This window comes from Dendrobium catenatum, unplaced genomic scaffold, assembly GCF_001605985.2.
Source record: "Dendrobium catenatum unplaced genomic scaffold, ASM160598v2 fragScaff_scaffold_716, whole genome shotgun sequence".
NCBI classification, from domain to species: domain Eukaryota; kingdom Viridiplantae; phylum Streptophyta; class Magnoliopsida; order Asparagales; family Orchidaceae; genus Dendrobium; species Dendrobium catenatum.
In genome coordinates, this window is record NW_021319178.1 from 24,982,462 (window position 1) to 25,009,418 (window position 26,957).

At 36.0% G+C, this 26,957-nt stretch overlaps 2 protein-coding genes across 4 annotated transcripts; both read right to left on the bottom strand.

Moving 5' to 3' along the window:
• Positions 1-73: 73 nt before the first annotated feature.
• LOC110114188 (pentatricopeptide repeat-containing protein At2g41080) lies at positions 74-8,660 on the bottom strand. Of its 2 annotated transcripts, XR_003701249.1 has the most exons (3): positions 6,460-8,660; positions 6,237-6,370; positions 74-6,025 (listed from the first exon to the last, which is right to left on the bottom strand). XR_003701249.1 is itself a non-coding variant. In XM_020846975.2 (2 exons), the coding sequence occupies exon 1, from the start codon at positions 8,425-8,427 to the stop codon at positions 6,469-6,471; it is 1,959 nt and encodes a 652-aa protein (XP_020702634.1). In that variant the 5' UTR covers positions 8,428-8,660; the 3' UTR covers positions 74-6,370; positions 6,460-6,468. The 2 variants fall into 2 exon arrangements, 1 of the variants encoding a protein (XP_020702634.1); XM_020846975.2 differs by having other exon boundaries at positions 74-6,370.
• A 5,245-nt stretch (positions 8,661-13,905) lies between these two features.
• Positions 13,906-26,029, bottom strand: LOC110114150 (peroxisomal nicotinamide adenine dinucleotide carrier). 2 transcript variants are annotated; one of them, XM_020846925.2, is made up of 11 exons: positions 25,750-26,029; positions 25,574-25,651; positions 25,360-25,434; positions 22,141-22,271; positions 21,680-21,734; positions 21,400-21,510; positions 20,955-21,023; positions 15,785-15,907; positions 15,487-15,555; positions 15,265-15,319; positions 13,906-14,136 (listed from the first exon to the last, which is right to left on the bottom strand). In XM_020846925.2, the coding sequence occupies exons 1-11, from the start codon at positions 25,828-25,830 to the stop codon at positions 13,934-13,936; spliced, it is 1,050 nt and encodes a 349-aa protein (XP_020702584.1). In that variant the 5' UTR covers positions 25,831-26,029; the 3' UTR covers positions 13,906-13,933. The 2 variants fall into 2 exon arrangements, with proteins under 2 accessions (XP_020702584.1, XP_020702585.1); XM_020846926.2 differs by having other exon boundaries at positions 15,785-15,892; positions 25,750-26,028.
• Between the last annotated feature and the right edge of the window lie 928 nt (positions 26,030-26,957).

Genomic DNA, 26,957 nt, shown 5'->3' on the forward strand with positions numbered 1-26,957 from the left:
GAAAATATTAAGGCTTCGTTCGAACGACTTTCTTACTGCTTCTTAAAGAACCTTTTTAACACAAAAATTAAAATTGTGTACTAAAAAATTATTTTAAGAAATAGTAAGAAAGCTGTCCCAAATGAAATCTAAATCTCTTTTCCTTCTGTTATATCATCAATCTCTAACTCATTAAACCTATTAAATTTCTTGATTTAATGAAGTTGATGGATTTATGAGAAGAAATATGCGTAATATTCTCCTCACAGTCTTCACTTCTCTTGCATATTTATTCTTGATTAGAAGGAACTCCCATGCATTGCTGCACACTGCAACAGTATTCTCTCCCCTAACTACATTTACATTTAGGGGTGTCAATATTGGACACGACCCGAAAATCCGATCCGAACACGACACGAAAATTTTGGGTGCGGGTTGACTCGAACCCGAACTGGGTCGGGTTCGGGTTAGGGTTTTCGACCCGTTTCAGAAATCGGGTCAGGTTCGGGTAGACCCGAAAACCCGGAAATGACACGAATTGACCCGCTGACTGAGCTGCCCGGTTGACCACCTCTGCCCGTGGCCAATCTCACGTGGCAGCGTGACTCCCCCCTACTTGCCCGCTAAGGTGCTAATCGAGCTGTCGCGTGAGTCACCACTGCCCGTGGCCAATCCCGCCCCTGCCCTGCTTGCCCGCCGCTGCCCGTCAACCAGTGCCAAATCCCGCTCCTGTCCGGCTGCCCCACTCGCCCGCGTGCCTGCATGTCCCGAGGATCCGAGCTCAAGTTCTTCCGCGTGACTGTGTCCAGGCCCGCGTGAGGGGCAGCCAAGCTGGCCAGCTTGCCGGCTGCCGCGTCCAGGCCTGTGCCCGCCTTCCAGGACCTCCAGGTTCAGTTGTCCGGCCGCTGGCGTCCGGCCTCCAGCGTCCCTCTGCTCATGTTGGCACCCGCTTTCGAGTCGTGTCGGGTTGACCCGGTCCAGAAAACTGACCCATTTATAAAAATGGGTCGGGTTCGGGTTGACCTAAACAGTATCGAGTCAGTTTTGGGTTCAGCCCGAACCCGACCCGTGACCCAAAATTGACACCCCTATTTACATTCATCATATCCTTCTAACTATGCCTCTTCTCAGCGGTCACATATTATCACATCCCCTCTTCGTAAAACATTATTCTTAAATATCATTAAGTAATATATTTTCACACAGCCATTCCTCCTTTTCCTTTATTATTTCTATGAAATCATAATCAATTATTTTTAATATGTATTTACATATTACTTGGTGTTCTACATATATATCGTTAGTGAGTGCAATTAGAAACTATCTAGTTAGATTAAATTGCTCCTTCATAGAATTGTGGAAAGGATTCATGAGTCGGGCTCGAAGGGCGTTCATTGAGATGTCGCCGACTTGATGATATTTGAAATCATTGGGCAAGACTAATTTTGATGAGGACATTAGTAGGAAATTCCGGAATGTCTACTGTCGGAAGCATCGTAAATCGACGGCTCCGATGAGGAGTTTATATATTTGATATATTTTATGTATTAGTTCATATTTACTTTATTTATGTTTGTACCCTTACTTGTGTGTTGATTTGAGTTGTAGCCCTATGGGCATGTTAGTCCTTTTTTTTTCTATGAGGCCTATATATTAGGTCATTCATCTTGTATTTGGGATGATGATTATGAAAGAAATTCTAGCTTTTTTTGTTTGATATCTTTGTGAGTTCTTGAGAGGAGAAACTTTAGGAGAGGGCCTTGCAACTCCCGTCAGCCGCCGGTGGATTCCGAGACTCACGGTTAGTACTTAGTATTTCCTTCTTGGTTACCACCATCGGCCACCTAGCCCAAGACCCCTTGCCGCCGGCCGAATCTTCCAAAGTCCAAACCCCTTCTCTTTCCTTCCCTAACCCGCCAACCCTCACCACCTCCCTAAGCCGTCGGCCTCCCCTCACCCGTCCGCCGCCAGTCTCCCCCTAGCCTCCTCCACGCCGGCCTCCCCGAGCCTCCACTAGCCGCCGGCCCCTCCCTCCCTGACCTTTGAATTTTGAATTTCAAAATTCAAATCAACCTTAATTACTTTCCTAATTTCCTTACTATTAATTTGGAAAATTGCCTCATTTGAATTCAAATTATATTTGAATTTCAAAGATTTTCCTATTAATAAACTTAAATTAGGAAACCTTCTAATTACATTAAATTTGAAAGCAATTTCATAATGACAATCCCTAATTAAAATCCTCCCCAGACCCATACATCGAACCTAGACACATCAAATCCCTCCCCCTATGGTCGCCCCCTCTATAGCCCCATTCTCTCTCCAATTAGCCACCTAGACTCTCATTAAATGCCCCATAAATTCCCCTTGGTTGCCGCCCCACTTAAGCCCTCAATTAGGATTAATTTGGATTTCAAATTAATCTTTCCCTCCATAAAAAATCAGAGAATTAATTTCAGATCTCCTTCAACCTAAGCCCTTCTAATTCACCACCCTCCATCCCAACACAACCCACCGTAACCCTAGCCGAAATTCTCCTCCTCTCCAACTCTCCCCCACCTTTCTCCTCCACATACAAGGATTATCTTCAAGCCGACGTCGCCCCCATGCATGACCAATCCAGAACACAATCACGGATTCGTGTATGATGATCAAGGATGAACAGATCTTCTCTGATCCCCTTTCTTCGACTTAAACTTGAACGTTGACGATACCGTGGACGATTACGTGGATCGCATCCTCTTCACATTTGTACCTTCCATCGAAGAGCATCTTCCAACCGGACATTGGCGAATCACCGGTTATCATAGCATTAATGTTTAGTAATGATATAAACAACTCAAACTAAGAGATATGGTTGACCAAATTTATCTTTCCCTTATATGAATCTAAGTGTGAAACCTTGAATTTTATTGGAGGCTATGATCAATAATCTCTCTAGAGAACACACTTGTCATTTGTAGCTAACACTTCTATTCTTTCGAAGTGGAGTTAATTTTGCCCTACTTTTTGAAGAATAAGTATCATCCCTACTTGGAGTCAAGGTCAACACCCTTAGACTTCATGGTTGAGGATGAATGATGACGTTAAAGGATTCTTCTTCAAGAGCTTCTATCCGCGGAATGGTTATGAGAACACGCTCTTAAACTTCTTAGATTATTCTAACGTGTCATTCCTCCATTTGATTGAATTTTCTGTTGGTGACAATGTCTTAGTTCTCCATTTTAATTGATCTCACATTGAGTTTCCTGATGGAGTCAAGGTCTACTAAGAAATGTCCCTAGCTAGCCTATAACTGATCAATCACATTGAATGTGCATAATAATTTCCAAATAAGGAAAGATTTTATGTGAGTCACTGGCTGAATTTGCCAAGGTTGGCCAAGTTAATGAAAAGAGCCTTACAAACTATTGTAAGTTGTAAGACTTAAGTACTTTTTACATTACAACATTCTATGATTCTACATGATTGCTTCCCACCTTGTCTGTCAGATGTATTACATAATAGAATATTTTTCTCAAATGATAATGTTTTTGAAAGCGATATGTTATAAATAAAAGAAGCAGCCAACTATCTACAATTGTTGCTAAAAGTCATATCAAAGCGAGTAATACAATGAATTTAGTGTATGGATATCTTGTTGGTGGTGAGATGTACTGGCATCAATTAGGAGTGATAGTTATTGTAATCGTTAATAAATATCACCCACTAAATCTAGGGTCCTCTTCATGTGAGGACGTACATAGCATGAGTCTGTAAGTTGGCACTAATTTTGATAATACAAATTATTTTAAGAATCTTCTTCGAACAAAAGATATTTCAAAGAGTTTTTCAGCAAAAAATAAAGCTAGTGATAAAAGAAGACTCAAAGCTATTTGATCTTTTGAGATTTTCCTCAAAGAGTTAGAACATTAAAATATAAAGATGATCAAATATTGGAAGTTAGAAAGATCATTCATGTAAATATTTAGGAACATGTAAAGAAAAATTCATTGTAGCACGATCATATATTCATGTGGCTGAGATAGAATAATGATATGAAAAAGGGGAAGCGAATTTGGAGAAAGAAAAAAGCAATTGTGAATTTTGATAAGTCGATCATTTTACTATATAAGCAAATTGCATTTATTGATACAAAGGAACCTATGATGCACCGATACTTCTCCTCAAAAAGCCGTGCAGTGTCCGACCGTATTTAACATGACACGTGTGACAGCCCAAACTCTTAACTATCGAGATATTGTCCGCTTTGTCCTAAGAGTCTCACGATTTTGTAATGTTGGTGTAACTTCCCAGTAGGTCAGCCATCCCAAAATTGCTCTGAAATAAACACGCTTAACTACGAAGTTTCTTAAATGAAATTCAACTATCACATCAAAAGGCGCCTTGATATTTAAGAGTTCAACTTTTTTTACTTAAGCGATTTTACAATCTCCCCCACTTAAGTAACTGACATCCTTAACAATATCTTTATCCCAGAATCATCAAACAGGCAGATAGGATTCTAGAGGTGGCCCTACAAGTTCAAGTGGTGGCTCTCGTCATGTAGCACTTTATCCCATACAAGGTTCAAGAGGTGACTCTCATGGCGTAGCACTTTGTCTTATATGGCACTTAGTTCCCATCTTCCGACTGGTATATTGATCTGATATCATTTTGTAACAATTCAAACTCTTAACTATTGAGATATTATCCGCTTTGGCCTAAGAGTCTCACGGTTTTGTCCTATCGGAGTAACTTCTCAGTACGTCACTCATCCCAGAATTGTTCTGAGATGAGCAAGCTTAATTGCAGAGTTTCTTAATGAAATTCAACCATTACACCAAAAGGCGCCTCAATGTTTAAGAGTTTAGTTTCTTTTAGTTAAGGAGTTTCACAACACACGTCTGACACGCCTCTGACACATGTCGGATACGTCGAAAATGTGTCTGATTAAAAAAATATAAAATACAAATTGGTCACGCGTGTCTTAAATATTTTATGCATTTTTTTAATATAATTTCTTGTATTTAAAATTTTTATTTATTTAAAATATAAAAATTAAATTTCTTATTTCCTATCCACAACACTAAATCAATCGCTTGCACTAAATACCTCATTCATCGTATATTCTCATTTTCATTTCTCTTTAGCGGGTCGCAATTTTGGTTTCACAACAATACCCAATGTCATCTTAACATCGACGTCTAGCGCCATTACAACATCGACATTTCAAATCCATCTCGACATAAAATTCTGACACGATCTTGGCACTGATTCTTGACGCTAGTAACTTCTGCACCCAAAACTTGGTAGCACATCTTGTCTGACGTCCTCTTAACATCGACAACTAATGCCCTCTCAACATCTACGATAGACGCCCTCTTGACATCGATGTCCAATATTTATTGCATAGCATTGATGCCTGACTCTCGACAGCATTGTCACCTCCTCTCTCGATGTCTAATGCACAGCATCGACATCCTAATGTTAATCATTTTAAGCAGAAATTCCAATTAAATGACTTATTATTTCAAAATTATTTTTAATATTATACTAATTCAATTTTTATGAACTATTTTAAAATGTAAAAATTATAATATTGTGTCCAACTCGTGTCTGTATCCTATATTTTCAATAATTGGCGTGTCCCGTGTCCGTGTCCATATTTGTGCATCATAGAAATGAACACTCATTGGCATACTTATAATGATGGGTACTACAATGTGATAAGGTACGCTTAGCTTTATAGATGATTTGTTATATGTGTATTATCCTAACTTATACTAATTATTTATTTCATATCTAGAATAGTATATGAAGGGGCAATATCTACACTCCCATGCAAAAGACCAATGGACCAGACATTGCGATGGATTGAAAATAACAGTTCTAACACTATGAAGCCTAGAGGTAGGCCAAGGAGTAGAATTAGAAGTTCTACAGAGATAAGTTCAAAGACTACACAAATGTAATAGATGCGACATTTACAGTCATCACAAAAATATTTGTAAAGTTACACTTAAATTAGATGTTGGCGTCAGTAAGAAGCATTCTTCAACAGGAACTGAAAAAAGAAAATAGATGTGATAATAACCATATGTTCGGCATTTTGGTTTAATTTTACTTCAAATCCTTTACTTTCTAATCATATTTATGCTATGATAATCTAGGAATTATCCTATGTTTAATGAAGCATTCACATATCATGAAGTCTACACGCAGCATGAAGCAAACACCCTATTACTTGAAGTTATTTTAGTGGATGAAGATGGTACCTTATCTGTCGATAGTGCGCCTTCATTTGCTGAACCAAGAAAAATCAGCCATACCTCAAAGTTGGCCTTTAGAAGGAGACTTGATGGAACAAATGTTTATGCACGCTAAGTTTGCCTTACACATGCTCTTTATCCTGTGCGTAAAGCTCCATTGTTTGTCATATAATTCATTGAATTGCAAGGATTTAATTCATTATTAAAAAAAAAAAGATCAATGTCTTACCATATAATATCACCAATAATCTCCACAAGAACAATTTCCATCTTTGAAATGATGAAACCGACTAACATCCCTCACCACAATCTCTCTATCCATAATTTTAGATATGAATTTAATGGCGTTATGGCAATCACTGCATACACGCAAATTCTTCATTATTCTGATTGGGGATCCGTTGGGCAAGCTTAAAAGTGAGAATGCAATAGCCAGCTTCTCACTGTGATGAGCCAAGCTGCATTCTTTCTCCTCATCTTCCATGTCATGAAGAACCATACTAGTATCTGGCACATAACCCTGTTCTCTCATTTTACCAATCAACTCTCTCAAGTACTCATCAATCTCACTTTGCCTAGGATGTGATCTCTCGCTAGTTGAGAACTGATGGACCTCGCCTTTGAGCTCCATCCAGCTGACTCCAGGTTCCTTCCTCACCTTCCTCTCCCTCATGGAGCTCCTAACATCTGAAACATCACTCCATCTTGCAGCAGCAGCACTAAAATTTGAGATCAGGACATAAGATGCCGAATCCTCAGGGTCCAGCCTCAACACAAGCTCAGCCACCCTCTCCATCATCTCTGTGTTCTTGTGAATTTTGCACGCAGACAAAAGGGTTTTCCATATAACTCCATCTGCTTCCACAGTCATGGATTTGATCAGGGCTTCAGCATCATCAAGTTGTCCTGCCCGGCCTAGGAGATCCACAATGCAAGTGTAGTGCTTTAATGAAGGCTGCAGTTCATACTTCTTGTTCATTAGCTCCAAATAACCTAAACCCTCATCCTTCAATCCACTGTGACAGCAAGCATATAACAGACTCAGGAAGGTAACTTCACTCGGCTCAATTCCATAATTTACCATTTTCTCAAATAGCTCAATCGCCATCCTCCCATGTCCATGAAAACCATAAGCTGCAATCATTGCACTCCACAGAACAAGATCAGATTCTTCTGACGAGTCATCAAATAAATTGATGGAATCCTGTAAACAACCACATTTGGAGTACATGCTGACTAGTGAACTAGTAACTGGCACTGATGAATCAACTCCAGATCTGATTACTTGTGCATGGACCTGCTGCCCCTGGCCAAGGGCTGACAATTCAGAGCAAGAACTTATAGCACTCACAAAAGTGACCTGATCAGGGGCTAAGCCTGCAGCCATCATCAAACTAAAATGCCGAAGAGCACCCTCATAATCTCCATTCTGTGCCCTGCCAGCGATGACAGTGTTGCAGGAAACGACATTAAGAACAGGCATTAGCTTCAATGCTCTCTCACCTTCTTGGAGCCACCCACACTTCATGTACATGTGAGCAAGAGAGCTCCCAACACAGATATCCGCTTCAAACCCAGACAGAATGAGGTAACCATGAATCTGGTGGCCAAAGGTGAGAACTTTCAACCCAGCACAGCACCGCAAAGCACTGGCTAAGCTGAACTCGTCTGGTTGTAGACCCACCCTTCTCATGTCGGCCAAGAGTTCTAAACCCTCTCTATCAAACCCGAAATGTGTATACCCGGTGACCATGGCATTCCAGGTGGCGACGTTCCTCTCGGGCATTTCGTCGAACAGCTTGCGGGCAGAGTTGATGTCCCCGTTTTGAACGAAGCCACCAATGAGAATATTGTATGACATGATGTTCTTTCGAGGCATTCTGGCAAAGAGCGAGGCGGAAGCATGCTGGTCGCCGAGCTTGGAGTACATGTGAAGGAGGTGATTGGCAGTGAAACGGTCGGCCGAGGCGCCGCAAGTGACAATGAAACCGTGGAGTTGCCGACCATGAGACAGGGATTCCTGCGGGATGGAACATCCTTTTAGGAGATAGGAAAAGAGATTTAGGTCAGCAAAGACCTCGGGAATGAAGCCGTAAAGGGCCTGTCGAAGAAATCCTCTGGAGCAGAGATTGGTGAACTCTTCCTTGGATTTTGGAGGGGAAGAGAAGAAGACCTTGGTGAGAAGGGGCTTGGCCATGTGAAGGCTGGGATAAGGAAGCCATGGAGTTAATTGGAGGACAGAGCTCGAACAAGAGGAAGGTGAACATGGCTTCTATGTAAAGTATGTAAACAGAGCCTGGACTGGAGAAAATCCATATTCGCTCTCTGTTACATTAGAAGAAAGGCGCCGCTTACAAACTGCAGTGGTTCGATCGAACAACTTCGGAGTATTTATTTATTTATTTTGTAAGGGGCTTAAGTTTGGTTTGAGATGATATTTTTATTGTTTTCTAATGAATTTTTAGCAAAAAAATAAATATTTTATATTAAAAATTTTAATTTAAAAGGAATAAGAAAAAATTATCCCAAACAAAACATTAATCTCAAATTATTGAAGCAATAAAAAATAGTCTCATTAAAGCTACTCCCTAAGATCTCAAAGCCACTCAAAGAGCTCAACAAGCCTTGGTGAAGTCTAAGATGCTTCACATGGATTTGACCCATGCTATGAAATCAATGTGTTTTATAAGCTACAAGCTAGTTAAGCTCAATTATTTTTCAATAATTATTTGTTAAGTTTTCTATATATAATTTTACTTATAGCACTTAAATGTAGCTTTTCTTGGTGCATTATGCCTTGACATATGTATGATGTAATGGATAAAGTGGTGTTTGATGTGTAGTTTGATGGTGATTAATTTTTTTAGAGTGAAAGAATGTAAGTGAATCTGTTGGGAGTGATTTGAAGCTTAAAAAGCTTTTGGAAGGTTGAGATTTGAAGCTCGCTAAGGTCTACCAAGGGTTAATAGGATTCAGGTTGATTTTTAGGTGGCTTATGAAGACAAAGCTGTTTAAAGTAAGAAACGCGCAGAGATTGCTATGAAATCAATGTCTATTATAAGCTACAAGCTAGTTAAGCTCAATTATTTTACAATAATTGCTTGTTAAGTTGTTTATATATAATTTTACTTATAGCACTTAAATGTAGCTTTTCTTGGTGCATTATGCCTTGACATATGTATGGATAAAGTGGTGTTATATGTATAGTTTGATGGTGATTATTTTTTTAGAGTGAAAGAATGTAAGAGAATCTTTTGGGAGTGATTTGGAGCTTAAAAAGCTTATGGATGGTTGAGATTTGAAGCTTGTTAAGGTCTACCAAGGCCAGGTTAGTAGGATTCAGGCTTATTTTTAGGTGGCTTATGAAGACAAAGTTGTTTAAAATAAGATACACGCAAAGATGAAGAAGAGTAGAAATGGGAATATAATTTTGTATTAATTTGTGGTACATCCCTACTATAGTATTACACAAGCATTGGTATAAATGCAAACAAAAGCAGCTACATAAATAATGAGTTGATAGTGGGTGTTGTTGTCAGGTAAGAGGATGCGAGTTGAAGTTATTATGTGGTGCAGTAGATAGCTTGGCATGTGACACTTGATAAAAGATGGCTTGCTTATCATGATGCTTATCATGGCCCCTCAAATTAGGTCATTGAGGAGAAGAGAGTTAATTTATTTTTGAGAGAGTGAAATATGGACGGAGATAGCTCCTTTATGAAGATATCATCAAGCTGGTCTATAGTGTTCATATGGTGGTTAAAAGACTTCCTTTGATTGAATTGTGACACTAAAAAATGGTAATCGATCTTGGTGTGAGCGTGGAACATCGAATTTGTAGCTAGGGCAAGTGTGGAGATGTTGTCGTAGTAAACAGGGTTGGACGAAGGCCGAGGAATGTTGAACTAGGATAGTGAATAATGAAGCCATACTGTGTTGGATGTTGTACTGGCGAGGGCCTTGTATTCTTCTTATGTTGAAGATTTAGCCATTGTGGGTTTCTTCTTTACACTCCATGAAATTAGGTTGTTACCGAGAAAGGAGCAGTAGTCTTTGGTTGGTTTCATGTCGGATTGATCAGAGTCCCAATTTGAGTCAGAGTAAGAGTAGAGTGTGAGGTTTCCGCAAGTGAGACGAAAACCAAAGGAAATGGTGCCTTTAATGTAAATGAGAAGCCGTTTCATTTTTTTTAGTGTTGGTTTAGTGGATTATGTATGAATTGGCAAATGTAGTTTGTTGTGAAGATGATGCCTAGTCGTGCCGGCTATTTCCCTATAGAAAGCTAGATTGTATAATGGTTCTATGTCATTCGGTGTTTTGGATGGTTTGAGAGAGATGGGGATTCACATGGGTTTGCAGTCTGTTAGGCCAAATTTGTGGAGGATGTCTAAGGCATATTGAGATTATTAAAGGAACAGTGATGAGGGTGTGGAATTGATTTGAATGCCAAGAAAGAGTCATGGTTGGCCAAGATCTTTGAATGAGAAGTTATGGTGTAGACCTTGTGTGAGAGTAGAAAGAAGTTTGGGGTTATTGCAAGTTAGTAGGATGTCATCAAAGTATAAGAGAAGAAAGATGGATTTATTTTGATTAGAGAGTATGAATAATGAAGGATCAGATTTTCTTATTGTGAAGTTATGTTAAAGTAGAAAGTTAAAGAATGTATAAAACTATTGTCTTTGAGCTTGTTTGAGGTCATATATAACCTTATGAAGCTTACAAACGTGATTGGGGTGAAGTGGAACTTTGAAGCCGATTGGTTGGGTCATATAAACAGTTTCATTGAGGGAGCTATGGAGAAAGGCAAAATCTAAATTTTACTATTTAAATATCAAGTTCTAATTTTAATATATTTCAAAGTATTTTCAAATATAATGGATTCTTACTTTTGAAAATATCTTACAAGCTTCAAAATATTTAAAATAAGGTTTCTTTTTTATTTGAATCAATTGCTCATAGACAAATTTTAATTTAGAACACTTTACACACGCTTATATGCTGACTTGGTCATGTTAACCTTAGATCTACGTTAGTTGATCAATCGTTTTAACATCATCTATTCATTGGTCTAACATTGCACCTTAACCTCTCTACTTGATTAATTTTTATCTCAATTGATCGAGCTTAATTAACATGTAATATCAATTGATTTGATTTATAATTACAAGAATTGTAGGTAACCTAGTGAAATATTATCTCTAGAGCCTCATCCCAACCCTTCGTGTCTTGCGTTTTCTATGGTTAGAAGCTTTGAATTTTTAGCATTAGTTTCATTCACGTTTTAGAGCATAGCTCACATTTTGTTTTTCTTCAAATAAATTTAGAATCTTTCAATTTTGATAATTAGTGATTTCACTTCATGTGGGATGATATCTTCTACACATCACTATATTACTTGTTTTATGATCAATCATGTGTTCAAAAAAAGCTCATTTAAAAGTTGTTTGTATCATAAGCTACTTATGGCCTGATTTTTTATGTATATATTGTTTACATATTGATATATTTATTATTAAGGGTGTCAATTTTTGACACGACCCAGACCCGACCCGGAAAAATCCAAGTTAGGGTCAACCCGGACCCGAAACGGGTGGTGTTCGGGTTCAACAAATCAACCTGTTTTAAAAATCGGGTCGGGTTGACCCAGCAAGCCAAAATTGACACTAAAACTCCTAGTTGACCTGAAAACCCGAGATTGACCCGAAAATCGAAAATTGGCCTGATTTTTGTCCCTAAAACTAACAATTTTAAGTCAACTTCGGGTCATTCGTGTCACATCGGGTTGACCTGGACCGAATCAAGTCGGGTTCGGGTCCAGAAACCTGACTCGTTTTTAAAAATGGATCGGATTCGGGTTGACCCGAATAGTGCTGGATTAGTTCTGGATTCAACCCGAACCCGACCCGTTGACCCGAATTGACACCCCTATTTATTATAGATAAAGATGCATCACCAATTCATAAATTAAAAGTTAATCTTAGTTGAACATTTGAGATGAAAAATCTTGACCATGTTAAGGCTTTGTTAGGATATCTTATTTATTACTTTTTAAAGCAATATTTTATTACAAATATTTTTTTAATTAAAAATTTTTATATTAAAAAATTATTTTAAAAAGTAGTAATAAGATTATTCCAGACTATGTTAGATTTTGACAGCAGTTACAGAAATAGAAAGATAAATTTTATTTCTACCACTATATTAATATAATGAAACATTGTTTGAAATATTTGGTTTACAAAATACAAAGCCCATTGCTTCTCCATTCTTTAACCATTTTAATTTGTGAACTACTCCTCTAGATAAGAAGTATATGATTTATTATGTATGTTATGGTGTGCACATTAGTAAATAGTAAAATAAATTTAAAATGCCTCAAAGGCACAATTTGATATATGTGAGGAATGTATCTGATTATATTGCTGTGAAAATTTTTATTCTAACTATACACAGTAGTACTGAGCACAAGTATCGAGCTAAAAGTAACATGAAATGTTCTAATTGATCTATAAATGCCATCCGGTGTCCCCACAGAATAATTTTTCCTTCGAGTGAGCATATCTTCAGTCTTTATGAGTATATCATTAATAAATAAAAAAATCAACCTTTGATTTTTTTTTTTTTCATTGTAAAAATAGGGTTTATTACACTTACTAAACATGATAAATATCAAGTATCAAAAAATCACTCGACCCCATCGTAAAATGTTAACAGAGAATGAAGTTAAAAAAAAAAAAATGCTAACCTATCAAATTTAGGCTTTGTTTAAGATAACTTTCTTACTATTTTTTAAAACAGCTTTTTAGCACAAGAAAGCTATTTTAGAAAACAGTAAGAAAGTTATCTCAAATGAAGTCATAGAATTCCTAAACCGGTTAACCATCTCGCGTTGAGTGATACCCTTCAGTTGAGCAAGCTTAAAACCTACACCATTTTGAGAGAGAATAGATAGGGAAAGTTGGATAGAATTAGGAGTGCAAACGAGTCGTCGAGCTAGTCAGGCCTAACTCAAACTCAACTTGCGAGCCAAATCTCGAGCTCGAACTCAAGTCGAGCTCAAGCTCAACTCGTGCCAGTGAAAACTAGCTCGATGAGCGACTCGCGAGCCTTTCACCGTCTGTGACTCCGTTGATCCACCTTCCGCGATCACAAGCGCAGACAAGCAATCCTACCGCAATTCACACACGTAGACGTTGTCCGTGCTTCCAGCTTTGCCCAGCTTCCTCTCTTTGCTCGCGCCTTCCGCCTTCCACACTTTGCCCGCTATTTACCCATGCTAATTGAGTCACTCAAGAGTAATCGAGCCGCTCAAGAGTAATCGAGTCAAGCATCACCCGAGGTAGATAATCCAACAAGCTCGAAATTCTGCTCGAGCCGGCTCGACTCACCTACACACCTAGACAAACCACACCACCATGCTGATAAATGCTTCTTCTTTTTTTTCAATTTACATTCATCAATAATATTTAATATCTTATACAATTCAAGTGATTTCAAGGAAACTATTGCAGACTGCTCGTTTGCCCAACGTAACTGCTTAAACGAAGCTTAAAAGATAAATAAAAGACTAATTCCTTCTTTTTTTCTGCATATCGAGAAGTACACATTCTAAATTACTTTTCTAATCACCTAAAGGCCATAAAATCAACAATGATAGCTGTAAGCATACACATACCTAGAACATAAAGAATGAGAAACCATAATCACCGGGAAAGCTTCGCTTTTGATTTTTCAACTAGCCTGAGGTCACGGTTCAGAACTAATTTCACCGCCTTCACAAGTTCCTCCTTCACCATGAAGAGGACAGCAGCAGCAAGCACACTCTGCACTATCTTAGTGCGCATTCCCTTGTAGAAGGCAGCAAGGCCTTCGTATCTGATCATTTTCCTAATTGCATCCCAAGTACCTGTAACGTCACAGAAATTTAGGCTGCACGAGCTCACAATAAGCTTGTCATGGCTACCTAATCCATTGATAAAATCTCTACGATTCAGATTTCGTTCGGTGCTTCTTAAAAAAAAAATTTAGTACAAAAATTTTAATTTTTTACTAAAAAGCTGTTATAAAAAACAATAAGAAAGTCATCCCAAACAAAATCTCAATTGCAAATTAGCTTCTAATCACGTGCAGTAGCATATATTCTATATTGAAAACAAATTAACGCACTTGCCATAAGAAAAATGCACTTTTGAAAGCTTCCTGCCGAATCTGATGCGAGAAAATTTTCTAGATCCCAAATGGATTTAAATCTATCCATCTTATCTTAAATTTAATATGGGATAGATTTCTATCCTAAAAAGAAACTTTGTGAACCTTATGAGAATACTCTAAAAAATGGTGATTCTATTTTCACATTCAAAATAAATGAAAATAAAATCTTCATTTTCTAAAAACATTTCTGCTATTTACAAGCAACCAAATGAGGCTCAACTTAGGCTTCGTTTGGGACGACTTTTCTACTACTTCTTGAAGCAATTTTTTAATATAAAAATTTTAATTTTTCTACTAAAAAGCTGCTTCAAAAGCTATAAAAAAGCAGTCTCAAATGAAGCCTAAAATACAAAATATCAATATATGAAAAGTTGATGGCTAAAAGAAAGAGAACCAAAAAAAAGCTAGAACTTCTATTTTGCATTGAAGCCCTTCCAATCATAAACATTAAAAATGAAAAAGAGAAGTAGCTTTGGTAGGATAGAAATTGAATAATATAAACCTAAATGAATAAGATCCAATATGATTTCGGCATATTTTTTTACAAGAAAGTCGTTTTAAGAAACAGTAAAAAAGTCGTCCCAAACGAAACCTTAGTCTTCCAAGAGCTCCGTTAAGGAAAGAAAGAGATTTAGATTCAAGTTCTACCAGGGACTATGTCCAAGTTAGAGAATTGCATTTTTGTCTGAGAATTTCTCTAAAATTGGTTTGATTTGGCGAATTACTGGTCAAGTTCCAACTGAGAAAAATTAGAATGACTGCTATTTTTCTTCAAATAAGAGGATTTCTAGGCATGTTCTTTAAAGAAATGAGGCAGGCTAACCTTGGTAGTGATGCCTCCTATCAATATCAAGAGCTTGCTTTGCTTGAAGCCTTGCCTGAGAGCATGGGAAAAGGTATGTCAGATTCTAAAACCAACAAGAAAGAAGAAAAATTCTAACAAAGCATAGGTAACTACACACAGAGAAAGGACACAACTATGAAATATCTTGACAAGTCTTTGGCACTAACAGAGCTATATAACAGTAAGGATTCATTTATTTACCTTGACAACATTAAGGGGATAAGTCACAACTGTAGCTCCAAGCTTGGCGACAGCCCCAAGAAGAAAAATCTAATAATAGCGTAATACACTATCACTCCACATGAAACTAACAATTGTGAAGATAATGAAGTAGCGCATCAAAACTTCCGGTTACAAACGAAAGGAGCATAAAAGAAATCTCATAATCATATAGAAGATAAGCATAATTCTTTTCAAATCAACAAATTTAATCAAACACCGTCCATTAGTACATGCTATTATCCTATCCATGAGTGAAGTAGAAGATAATGATATCTACCTCAAAAGCTGCCAATCCTTCAGCACCTTTCGCGGTTGAGCCACGTTTTTTCTTCATCTTCTTCAACATTGCTTCATACAACATGAACTGAATAGACGGATTACTGACCTGAAGCCATGGATGCTGAAATTATTGTTATCTAATAAAACAGGTAAGAACTTGCATGTGAGACGATATAATACTTCAATACGAGGAAAAGAAGAAGTAAAGCACCATCAAGGAGTAAAAACAAGGAAGAATGAAAGAAGAAGAAGCTAAAAACGCTTCAACAAAGAAGTCATCAATAGGTTTCATAAGGTTAATCTCCGCTAATTTATTTACAACTTTCAATTAAATCTCCCCTTAGTACACGAAACTTTTTTGTTTCCCGCGTCATATCCCCCTCACTTATCCCTATGTCCATTCACACACAATTGAATAAACCTATCAAAGTTCCTAATTGCAGAAGCCCACCACCTTAAACCCTACAATATAAAATCCATATGGTTTCCACATTTCAAGTATTAATCAAACGTTATAGCTTTGATTATTATATTCATTACTGTCACCATGATACACCCCATTAACATCTAGGGTTAGATATGAAAATTCATCAGTAATCACCCTCCTCTCCAATCCTAAATCATTTTTGGCATTAGCTTTTTGGGCCAGTAGGGTTTAAGGTTTTTAAAAAATGGTTTAAACAAGAGTAGCCCTTTTGGGCCCATTGTGGCCATTTAACCTACTACTGCAGAAAGGAAAACCCTCGTGATTAACAAGGGAGGTTTAGAAGGTAAAATAAATAAACTATGGAATCTTACATCCAAAGTGCTCTCATTGAACTTTACAGAGAACAATACACCTCTAAAACAAAGGAGTGTTGGTGCTACAAGCTATAATCCACATAGCAAAAGAGAAATGTTCCCAAATGACGAAGATAGCACCTTAGAAGTATCATCTAATGATAAGAACAGAGAAGAAAATAATCTCCATTACGTTCAACCATCAACTTACATTTAAAGTGGATGTGAAGTTGGATATTCCCATATGTAATAATACAATTGCTGCGGAGAAGGTGGATAAACGACTTGATTTTCTTAAAATAAGATTTTCAATTTATAGCTAAAATCATTCATAAAGAGTAAGTATATTTTGTTCGACTTAAAATGTCCTCACATGCATCATGCATGTGCACTCATGAAATAGAATATTGAATCCAAGCACAATGATTTATTAAGATAGATTAATTCAGTCTCGATTTTATCCATTAACCATGAGGAGGAGAAGGGAGTCTCATGACAACAACTGAGATAAAAGTACAAACAATTTGTTCAGGAAAGTAACTATAAAGTTTTGTAAGCAATAGATTTGCCTTATGAACCTCCTTAGAGGAAGATTCTGAAGTACATGTCAAGGATTAAATCAAAAAAGAAACGAGGCCTAGGGTTACTAAGCAATATATTGTGAAATTTGTGATTGTTGGGCTATATGTTGATGTTGCACCTATGATCACCGGGCTACATGTCAATACCGTACCTATGATCACTGTATGTATAGCACGCAGATCACTGTATGTATAGCATGCAATGCCAGAGAATCCCTAGTTATTGGAAACAGATGTGTATCAAAGGAGGGAACTACAGTTTATCCAGGTAAAAGGAAGAAATTTGAAGAGTGCAAATCAATTGTACAAAGACCTAAGGTAGCACAGTACGCACAGAGAATGGAGACCATCTAGCAAAGCTACAAAACCCTCTTACTACCTTCATTCAAAAGTAAACATTATTCTAACAGCTTCAAAGAAGAAGTAGGGTGAAAAAAAGAGATTTAAAGAAGCCAGCAGAAAAAGCATCAAAAGCAACTCAAGCAAGAATATAAGAAAAATGCCTCTTTCAGCCCATAAAAACTAGCACCATGCTAATATCTAAAAATTTACAGATGTAAAATCTCATATGCTCCAACATCAACTAATCAAGCACAAATCCAAGTCCTAAGTTAAGTTTAGCCAGACCCAAAGTCAAACCTAAAGACAGACTCAAGATCAAATCCAAAGTTTGAACGTGGGCATGGTTCAAACAAGGGTGGATAATTTGTTGCATTAATTAAGAAAACGTGATGCAATTTATTTAAAATCTCCGAAATTCTCTCCCCATTTATAAGGTTGACCAAGCAAATAGGAGACAGGAGAAGAAGCATTCTTAGGTGATTTAACCAAACAAGGAAGAGTGGCAATCTAGATAAAAAAACTTGCTCATTTGATAATTTACTATACATGCAAAATAAGAAGGGGTTATCTCTCACCTTTTAATTCCTAGGCATGGATATCTAACTAATTTTTATTTCATAATGCTTAACTTGTACTACGATTTTTTTTCCTTCAATCCAATTCAATCATTTGCAGAAATTATTAATCCAAAAAGTTCTACTCCAAATTATTTTCTCTATCCCTTCTAATAGCCACCCAAAACTCTGAGTCAGCCACCATCCTTCTATCTACCCTAGCCAGCCTCACACAACACCCCCCTACCCAAAAAACAGAGGATAGATATTTAGAAGCAATACAAGATGAAACAAGGAATAAACATCTTAGAAAGGATAAGTAGAAAAGAATCAAAAAGTAAAAAATCAAAGAAGAATTAGTGGAGAAGTAGATTAAAGAAGCTTCGATGAAGGAGTTATCAAGAGGTTTAGTAAGGCCATCTCCTTTAATTTACTACTTCAGTGAAATCTCTCCTTAGTGCACATCCCACTTCTGTTTGCTGCATCATCTCAGTCTCTTACCCCTTTGGCCATTCACATACATTAAGGTGAATTTAATTAGGGTAGCCATCTTGGTTATGCATTTTAGTTATTAATCAAGGCTAACCTAATAACCTGGTTATTAATTTTAGAGGTGTTTCAAATATTAAAAAAAAAAATTGGTGTTTCAAATATAAAGGCTAAATGTATAGTCTTGGTCCTTGAAACATGTCCCCGTCATCATTTAGGATTGAAAAAGGAAGGTTCACTAGTGATCATGCTCCTCAACCTTGGATCAACAAAAAGCTCCACCTCACTTGTGTCAACCCATTTACATGTCCATGTGATCAAGGTTGACAGATCCTAATTAAATGAGCTAGGTCATGGGCCAAGCAAAGTGTCAGTAATGGATCTTGTGATAATCTAGTCCCTGATATGTGACTAATAGGGTGGAAGTAATATGAACAAATCTCAAATATCTTGTACAAACACACCATCTCTACAAAAAAGTGTGAGCATGCTATGAGCAGTTACATGATAGCTAAAAGAATGCAAACATTGTGTACATGATGTAACAGCTCACAACAAAGCTAGGGCAAGTCACTCCTTATGTTCAAGTGGAGGGTCAAGGATCATGGAAAGGGTGTTTTTTATTCTCAACTTTAAACTTACTTCTCTCTATGAGAGATATAGGAAGGAGGCTCAACATATAAACCTTCTACGACGAATGTCTCACACCTTAAATCACCAGTAGTTTTCTCTACTCAATGAAACAATAATTATTTGTCCGGAGAAGATTCACATGAGTGATTTATTCAACTAAATTTGACTTCTACAACTTCCTCAATTCCTCCACATAGGAACTTTCTATGTCAAAGGTCTCACACCCTAGAGCCCCAATTGATTTTCAACTCAATAAAGTTGTAATTGTTTGTCCGGACTAGATTCACATTTGTCATCTATAGATTAAATGTGACTTTTAAAACTTCCTCAATTCCCCTCTTTCTATAGGAGCCAAAAGAAGAAGCCGAGAAGGGGAAGGAGGAGCACATGAAAGATATTATAGACTTTTAGTAGTTACAAGTGCCAACCATAGCCTTCTAACTTCAAAAAGGATTGTGCATTATTTGGTTATAACTGAAAAATCGAACCAAACTAATTTATTTCAAATGATTTGCTTATGTTTTTAAATTAGTGGTTTGAATATTGATATAAATAATTGAAACGTTTGATTTTTATTATTGATTTTAAATTCAAATTTTTTTGTAAAATTTAAACCAAATTATTAAAACAATAAAACAAAATTCCTCTAACGATCTAGCCTAATGCAAATAAGAGTCACTCACGAAATAAACCAAAAACACATGCCATGTGCAACAGTGCAGGTGTGAATCGTGTGATGTAGACATCTTCCTCTTAGGCAAAATTGATTTCGAAGAAGCGTCACAATTGAATCAATGTCTTTGAGAGTCTAGGAAAGATTCGAACAAGTGGCATGTGTGCGGATATGGGAAGTCACATCAACATCAAGATAGGGCATCAAGGATACAGGCAGGATTTGCAATCTAAAGCTCTAGGAAACCTAGATGCAACCCTATTGTAAGAACCCTAAACTTTCTTTGGTTCTCCTTAGCTCCTTCATTCCTTCCTATCTCTTGTGTAATCGCACATTTGCAATTTCATGCCTATTCCTCCCTTTTATAATGTCTTGCACCATCCTAGTCAAAGTTTGCTCAAAATTGAAGAAATGCTTCCAGTTTTAATCATACGTCCGACGGTCCAAGCTTGCAATTATGTTGTTCATGCTAGTTGAGGTTCCCCTTCAACTTTCTTCCAAATTTATATAGGATAGATTTTTTTGAAGAAGTTTCTTACAATATTTAAGGTAGGTAATTATATGAGTTTAACTATGCTTTTATAATAATATGATTTTAATTATGTTTCTATAATGAAGAAAATTCAAAAACTAATTTCTTTTGGTAATTGTATCATTTCAATTATGCTTATTGGTTATGACTTATGCAATACAAACAATCCATAGCAATCAAATTTGGTTTACCCAAAACCAAACTGAAATAACTAAACCAAGTAGTTGTTTTAATTGGCTCATTTATGCATTCTGTTTAGTTGGTTGGATTGGTTTTTGGGACATCTAAAACCAATTAGTTTTGCTAATGTCATCCAAACCATAAAAACCAACTGAATGCACACCTCTAACTTTAAACAAGAACTTTTCAGATGAGATTATCATATGAGACCACTAAACTAAATTATTACATTCTGTAACTAACCAAAAAATAAATATTAACTTCAACTTCCTCTATGAAAAAAGCTTTCCTAGGTCTAATAGGCAGCTTTGTAGATTTTGAAAATTTTGGCTGCAGGTTAGTGATATTCAAGCCTCATTATTGGGTTAAAAATCTTCAAAATAAAAACTTTACTATATACTAACCATTATTAATGTTGGTAGTACTCCTTTCCAGAAGCCTAATAAACCTGCTTCACTAAATAGTTCTTGAACCTGTCAATACGTAAATTAAAAATTAATTAGCTGATGTTAAAAACAAACAAAAATTAAAGAGGGTTACATTTGTCAACCAGTGCATTAAGGAATGTAAGGTCAAGCAGCTATGCAGATTTACAAGATGGACCTACCGTGCAAAACAGTTGAATTGTTAATTTCACGTAAAAGATTGATGACCAAGCTTAGTAATACCTCGAAAGGATGTTATTCTAAGGGAAAGGATCTTATTCTAAGGAAAAATCTCTGCAACGTAAGTTCAAATATAGGAGAATAGATCACCACAGAAACGTAGCTGAAACATTGCGCTTCAAATTTGTAAAACTGTGCATTTCTTGGAAACAATCTAGTGAAGTACAGGAACAAAAATACGTACAGCATCAATAGTCCCATAAGGCGGAGGTTCAACAACAACATCTTCAAGCACATCATCAGGAGCATTTGCTAAAACAAGATTTTCTGAGGATATGCTGGCTTTCTTGTGAGTCTGAAAAATAATAGAATCATGAAGCACAAAAAACCATACAGATGCGGCTCAAAAGCAAACTGCTCTCCGGAAAATTTCCAATGCTTAGAGTAACGGAGCAAGGATTCAATATGATAAAAATTAAAAATATATATGGAAGCCTTTGTGTCAAATTTAATAGGCTCGATACCTGCATGCGTGTGACTATTACCCATATAGGATTTGTCATCAGCACATTTACTGATCTGCATCAAAGCTTAGAAGCTAGCATCAATCATGAATATGCAGTAAAATTCTAATGCCTGGAAAATGAAAATAAAAAAAAAGTATATAGGCTAATGGATTTGTCATCTTAGATGGTTTGGTCACATAATATGTCGGCCTGATGACCCAGTTAGGAGAGTAATGTATTAGATTTGACCTATGTTAAAAAAGGTAGAGGTAGAACTAAAATAATTTGATTAGAAAACATTAGAAATAACTTTTTCATTAAATTTAAATGAGAATTTGCCTCATAACAAGATGCAAGATGCAATGGAGAAAAAAGATTCATGTAGCTGACCCCACGTAGTGGGATAAAAACTTGTTGTTGTTGTTGTAGACTAATGAAAATAATAGTTACATAAAAAAACTCAAGTTAATATTAATCACCCAGCAAATGCAGCAACTACAAGTGATTGGAGCATTCCAATAGATCCATCTCCAACACCTTTCATTTGTCGAGCAAGGGAAGTAGCTTCTGCCTTGTCCCTAAATAGTTGATAAAAATAGTAATACACGCCCTGTAAAAAGAGAGTGTTCAATAATGAGGAGAAAAATCTTAAAGTATTTTGAAGTTTCACTCAATCTTAGCTAATCTAATTTTATTGCAAACTACATAAGCAAATGTATACTATTGATCTCTTCTGGAAATGGGAAGAAGGAACAACTGATTATGATTGTTGAACTGGAAATTTTATGGATTTTCTACTACTCAGATAACATATAGGATTCAGCTTTTGTTATTGCCATACTAGAGAGAGAGAAAAAGAGAAAGGTAAAAGGAATTTCAAATACTTCAAAATTTTACTCTATATTTCATTTACTTCAAACCAAACCCAAACATTTTCAAAGCATTTACATTTGGGATACTTTACACCCCTTTTACTTCAAACTAAACGGCCCAATAGTGTTTAGAGGTAATAGGTAACAAGCTTGAATTTATTAAGTAAAAGGTAGTAGATATTATAATATAAATATCAGGCAAATTATAATAGACAATAAATTTATCGGAGTTAAGTAGAGAGTAGTATGTATAAGCTCAAACAATATCTTTAAAAAAATAATGAATTTTTTATAAGATGAAATGGGGAAATATAATCCCCCATCAAGATTGAATGGAGTTTAACTATGGCAAAAGATTTTTGGGATACCCAAAATTATTAAGTTGACTATATTAGCATAATCTAAACTTCAAAATTATGATATCTATCATAAGTGGATAAAGCACGATATTTTTTGAAACACGCCCTAGTTGAGAATGAATTTAATCCGACATAATTTACATGTGACTTATATCAAGAGAAACTTAACAATAATTTTAATATTGTGGTGGATAGCAAAAGTTAAATCAAGGACAATTTAAAAGCCATGATGCATCAAAGTAAATATTGAAGATGAAGAGATTTAGAGGTCCAAGAATTAGGCAAAAGATCTTGAAGCCTACTAAAGGAAAATATACACACATATTAGAACAAAGAAGAGCAATATATAAATGAGTTCAATCCTTGAAAACAAATAAATAAAATTTTAGAGATAATGTGCCATGATATTCATATTCATGGAGTGCTTGCTTCCAACTACAATTATTGTCTTATCATGAGCAATTGGAAATCCATTAATTGAATTAAGTAATTTTTTTCAAGAATCTATGCACCATATGTTTGAAGGAAGATCACATAACATATAGTAAATTGAATATTCCAACTATATTATGCAAATTAGAAAGGATATGTTCAGCTGATTTTTTTCTTCAAATGAACACTTACCGATGTACATGCACTATAAGGTTAGAGTTGGACCACTCCAATATCATTGGATTTATCCATTTGAGAGATATACACAAAAAGATATCATCTTATTCTTCAATATGCATTATATGTATGTATCTACTATGTTTAAATATGATTCCAGATTTCTTATTAAAAAGAAATACAACCATTAAATATTTTTATTTAGGCATTCATAAGATTTGTTGGATCAACATTTCCTCCTAACCACTTTTCTAAATAATGAAATTTTCCTTGACCTGTCAAGCATATAAATTGGACTCTCAAATTAATTATTTTACTGAATTATGTCCATTTCATCTGAGGAGTTCTTTGTACTAAGAGGTCTGATCAAAAAGACCAAAAACCTAAGGCAGCAAGAGGGTTCATGCAATCTTCTTCTCGCAATTTTGTATAATTAGATTTTGAAATGCTTATTAGCTAATTTAGCATCAAATGGATCTTTCGTACTCAGGGAGAAAGTCAACATCTTTTTTGAAACTTATATATAAGATTCAATATGCTCAGAATTGACATATGCACAATTCATTCACCCTATGCGCCTTTTGGATTTAGTGGTAGACTAGTAGAGCCTCCTTTAAAGCCCAGAAGAAAGTTGTAAGGACACGAACACAAAAACAGCATATGATAATAGATCATTGAGCATTATATCAACCTTAAAGACTCTCAATTTAAGGGCTAACATTTCAATACATTCATTTCAAGCTTATGCCTTAAGCAATCCAAATACTACAAGCACTTAAATTCCCAAAACAAGGGTATACTTGGTTTATAACTTCAATAATCCCTAATGGAACACCAATGCAAGAAAATTTGAAGAATATCCCTCATTCTTTGACATGCACCTTAGTCATGTGCAGTACTTATTCCATAAGCATGCTTCCATGATTTAAGATGCAATTTTAGTCCTTGTTTTAGTTAATTATCAATGATTGAAAAAATTATAAAAGCATGTACTATTGTGGCATTAATTGGCAATTGAGCATGGATGGAACCATCAAAAGAAAAACTAAAGATATTCACATAGATTTTTCCCCTGCTCCATGCCTAGACCAAGTAGCAACTCATATTTATGGCATGGCATTCAAGGAGCAATATGCTGAAATAAAGCAATTCAAAAACATTTTCTTCTCTCAACAACAGTTTAGTAAGTGGCAAGTTAAGGCAACTCCATGGTTTTCTTTTTCACCGACAAAGTAAATATCTGTGAAGCTGTTTGGTCGGATTCAAGTGAGTGTGGGTTTGAAGTAAACAAAACATACGTAAGTTTCTTTGTTTTTTGTTTTTTTTTTAAAGCTGTGAAGTTGATAATGATAAATTTAATTTATAACAAGGCCCACTTTAGGCAATCCACTTCACTCGTTGGAGCAAGAAAAAGCCGTCAATCGCCATTATTTACTTACCATGAATCATTTTACATTTAGAAATGTATGCGACCAATCAAACAATCCCTAAAAATAATCCTCTTTGAAACAAAAGAATAATTATCGCAAGTTGGCTTGACATGTACTTCCCCAGTTTTAAGTTCAAGAATACAGAGTTGCTCACCGTAGCAGTCTAAAATGCTCTATCTTTCAAAATCGATATAAATTACGTTCTCAACAATACAAACGGAGCAATGCGACATGACATAATCAAAACTGTCCTGTTGCAGGGCCCCATGCTTTCATGGAAGTTAACAGAGCCGAAGTTAACGGATTAACAGAGCATGGTAAAGACGTCATCGAACAGCAAAGGAGGCAAACGAGAAATGGACGCAGAGCGCGCCAAAAACGCAAGTTAGCCAAAGAGAGAAGATTCAGCTAGGGCAGAGTCCTCTCACCTGGGACGCCGCTGTGCCGACCAGCGACGGCGTCAACCCTCCATAGAGCCGCCTCCATCCCTCCTGTTTCACCACCTGCAAAGATCATTTCAAAAATCGAAACCATTACCGCGGGCAATTAGATCACCAACAATAATTAGTAATAACATAATAAAAAAGACATCAAACTGTTTGAGACGTGGAGAAGAGGGAAAAGAGAAGGAAACCACCTTACCTGGCACATCTGCTTGATAGTTCCATCTCCAGCATTGGACTTGGACGGATCGCGCTCCGTCTGCTGACGAGTATTGACCTGAGATGATGATGAATAGATTCCTAGTTCAGGAGAAACACAATAGGGAAAAAGATGAAAGAGTTGGAATTGGGGTTTTCGAGTAAGAATGATATTACAGTCTGCAAGGGGTAAGTGATGAGCTGAGCGATGATTCCGCCGCCGGCACCCGCAACGCCGTTGATGACGGCGTCTGACATCGCGTCCTCCGCTGCCGAGAAACGGAGGCGGCGTGAAGAGCTCGGATCACAGTGAGAGAAACGACGTGATGTTCGTCGCACAGTACGGCAAAGAGACTTCGTCGCGGACACGAGGTAGCGGGTGGAAAGCAGTTCGATTGGATGGCGACGTGAATTACGCTTCGGGAGAAAGAAACGTCTAAAAAATGTTTGCTGTCCATAACAGTATGACTATAAGTTGAGTTTAATGGTTTCATATCAAGTTTAGAAAATAAATATATATTTTAAAAGAATGTAATTTTATTTATAATTTAAGTTGATATTTTTAATTTATTTATTTTTTATTTTATTATAATATACAGAAGAATGATTACTATATTAATTCAAAATAATTAATTTGGTAAATTAATATGTGATTTTAATAAAATATCAAATTAAGAAATAATATTTAAATGATATTTTTAATTGCCTTTATGAACAACTGTATTATAAATTAAATTTTTAAATTGAAGTTTTCTAATTCAATATCATATCAATAATCAAAATTAAATCTTATTTTAATATCAAAATTATTATTTTAATATTAAAATATATTTAGATAGTTTATTAGTTATAAAAGAAAAGACTCTACAAAATGATTATTTATATTAAAAAATATAATAAGCTATACTTAAAGAAAAATCTTGATGTGTCCAATTTATGAGAGAAAAATTTTTTTTTAAGTATAATGTTGTGCTACCCACTAAGAGAATAAAAAAAATTATTAATGAGTTAACAATGAAAGCCTACCAATAATATGCCATTTTAAGATCCCACTCTCTCCCTTTCTATATATATCTCTCTTTTAAGGCAAGCACAATAATTCTTTTAGGCCTTTAAGTTGGGCAATATATAATCTTTTCTTTTTTAAGAATAGTTATATGGTTGTAGATGTCACACATATTTAATCATTACATTTAATCTCCTTTTAATCATCTTCACCATGATGTGACATTTTTCTTTCTTGATATTATGAATGTGACAACTTAATAATGCGCAATGCATTACTAGTCATAATATTAATTATATGTCCTTCATGTTAGACATCAATTCATATTTATCACTATCGTTCATTATTTGACGTCTGCCTAGAATTCTCTAGTTATGCC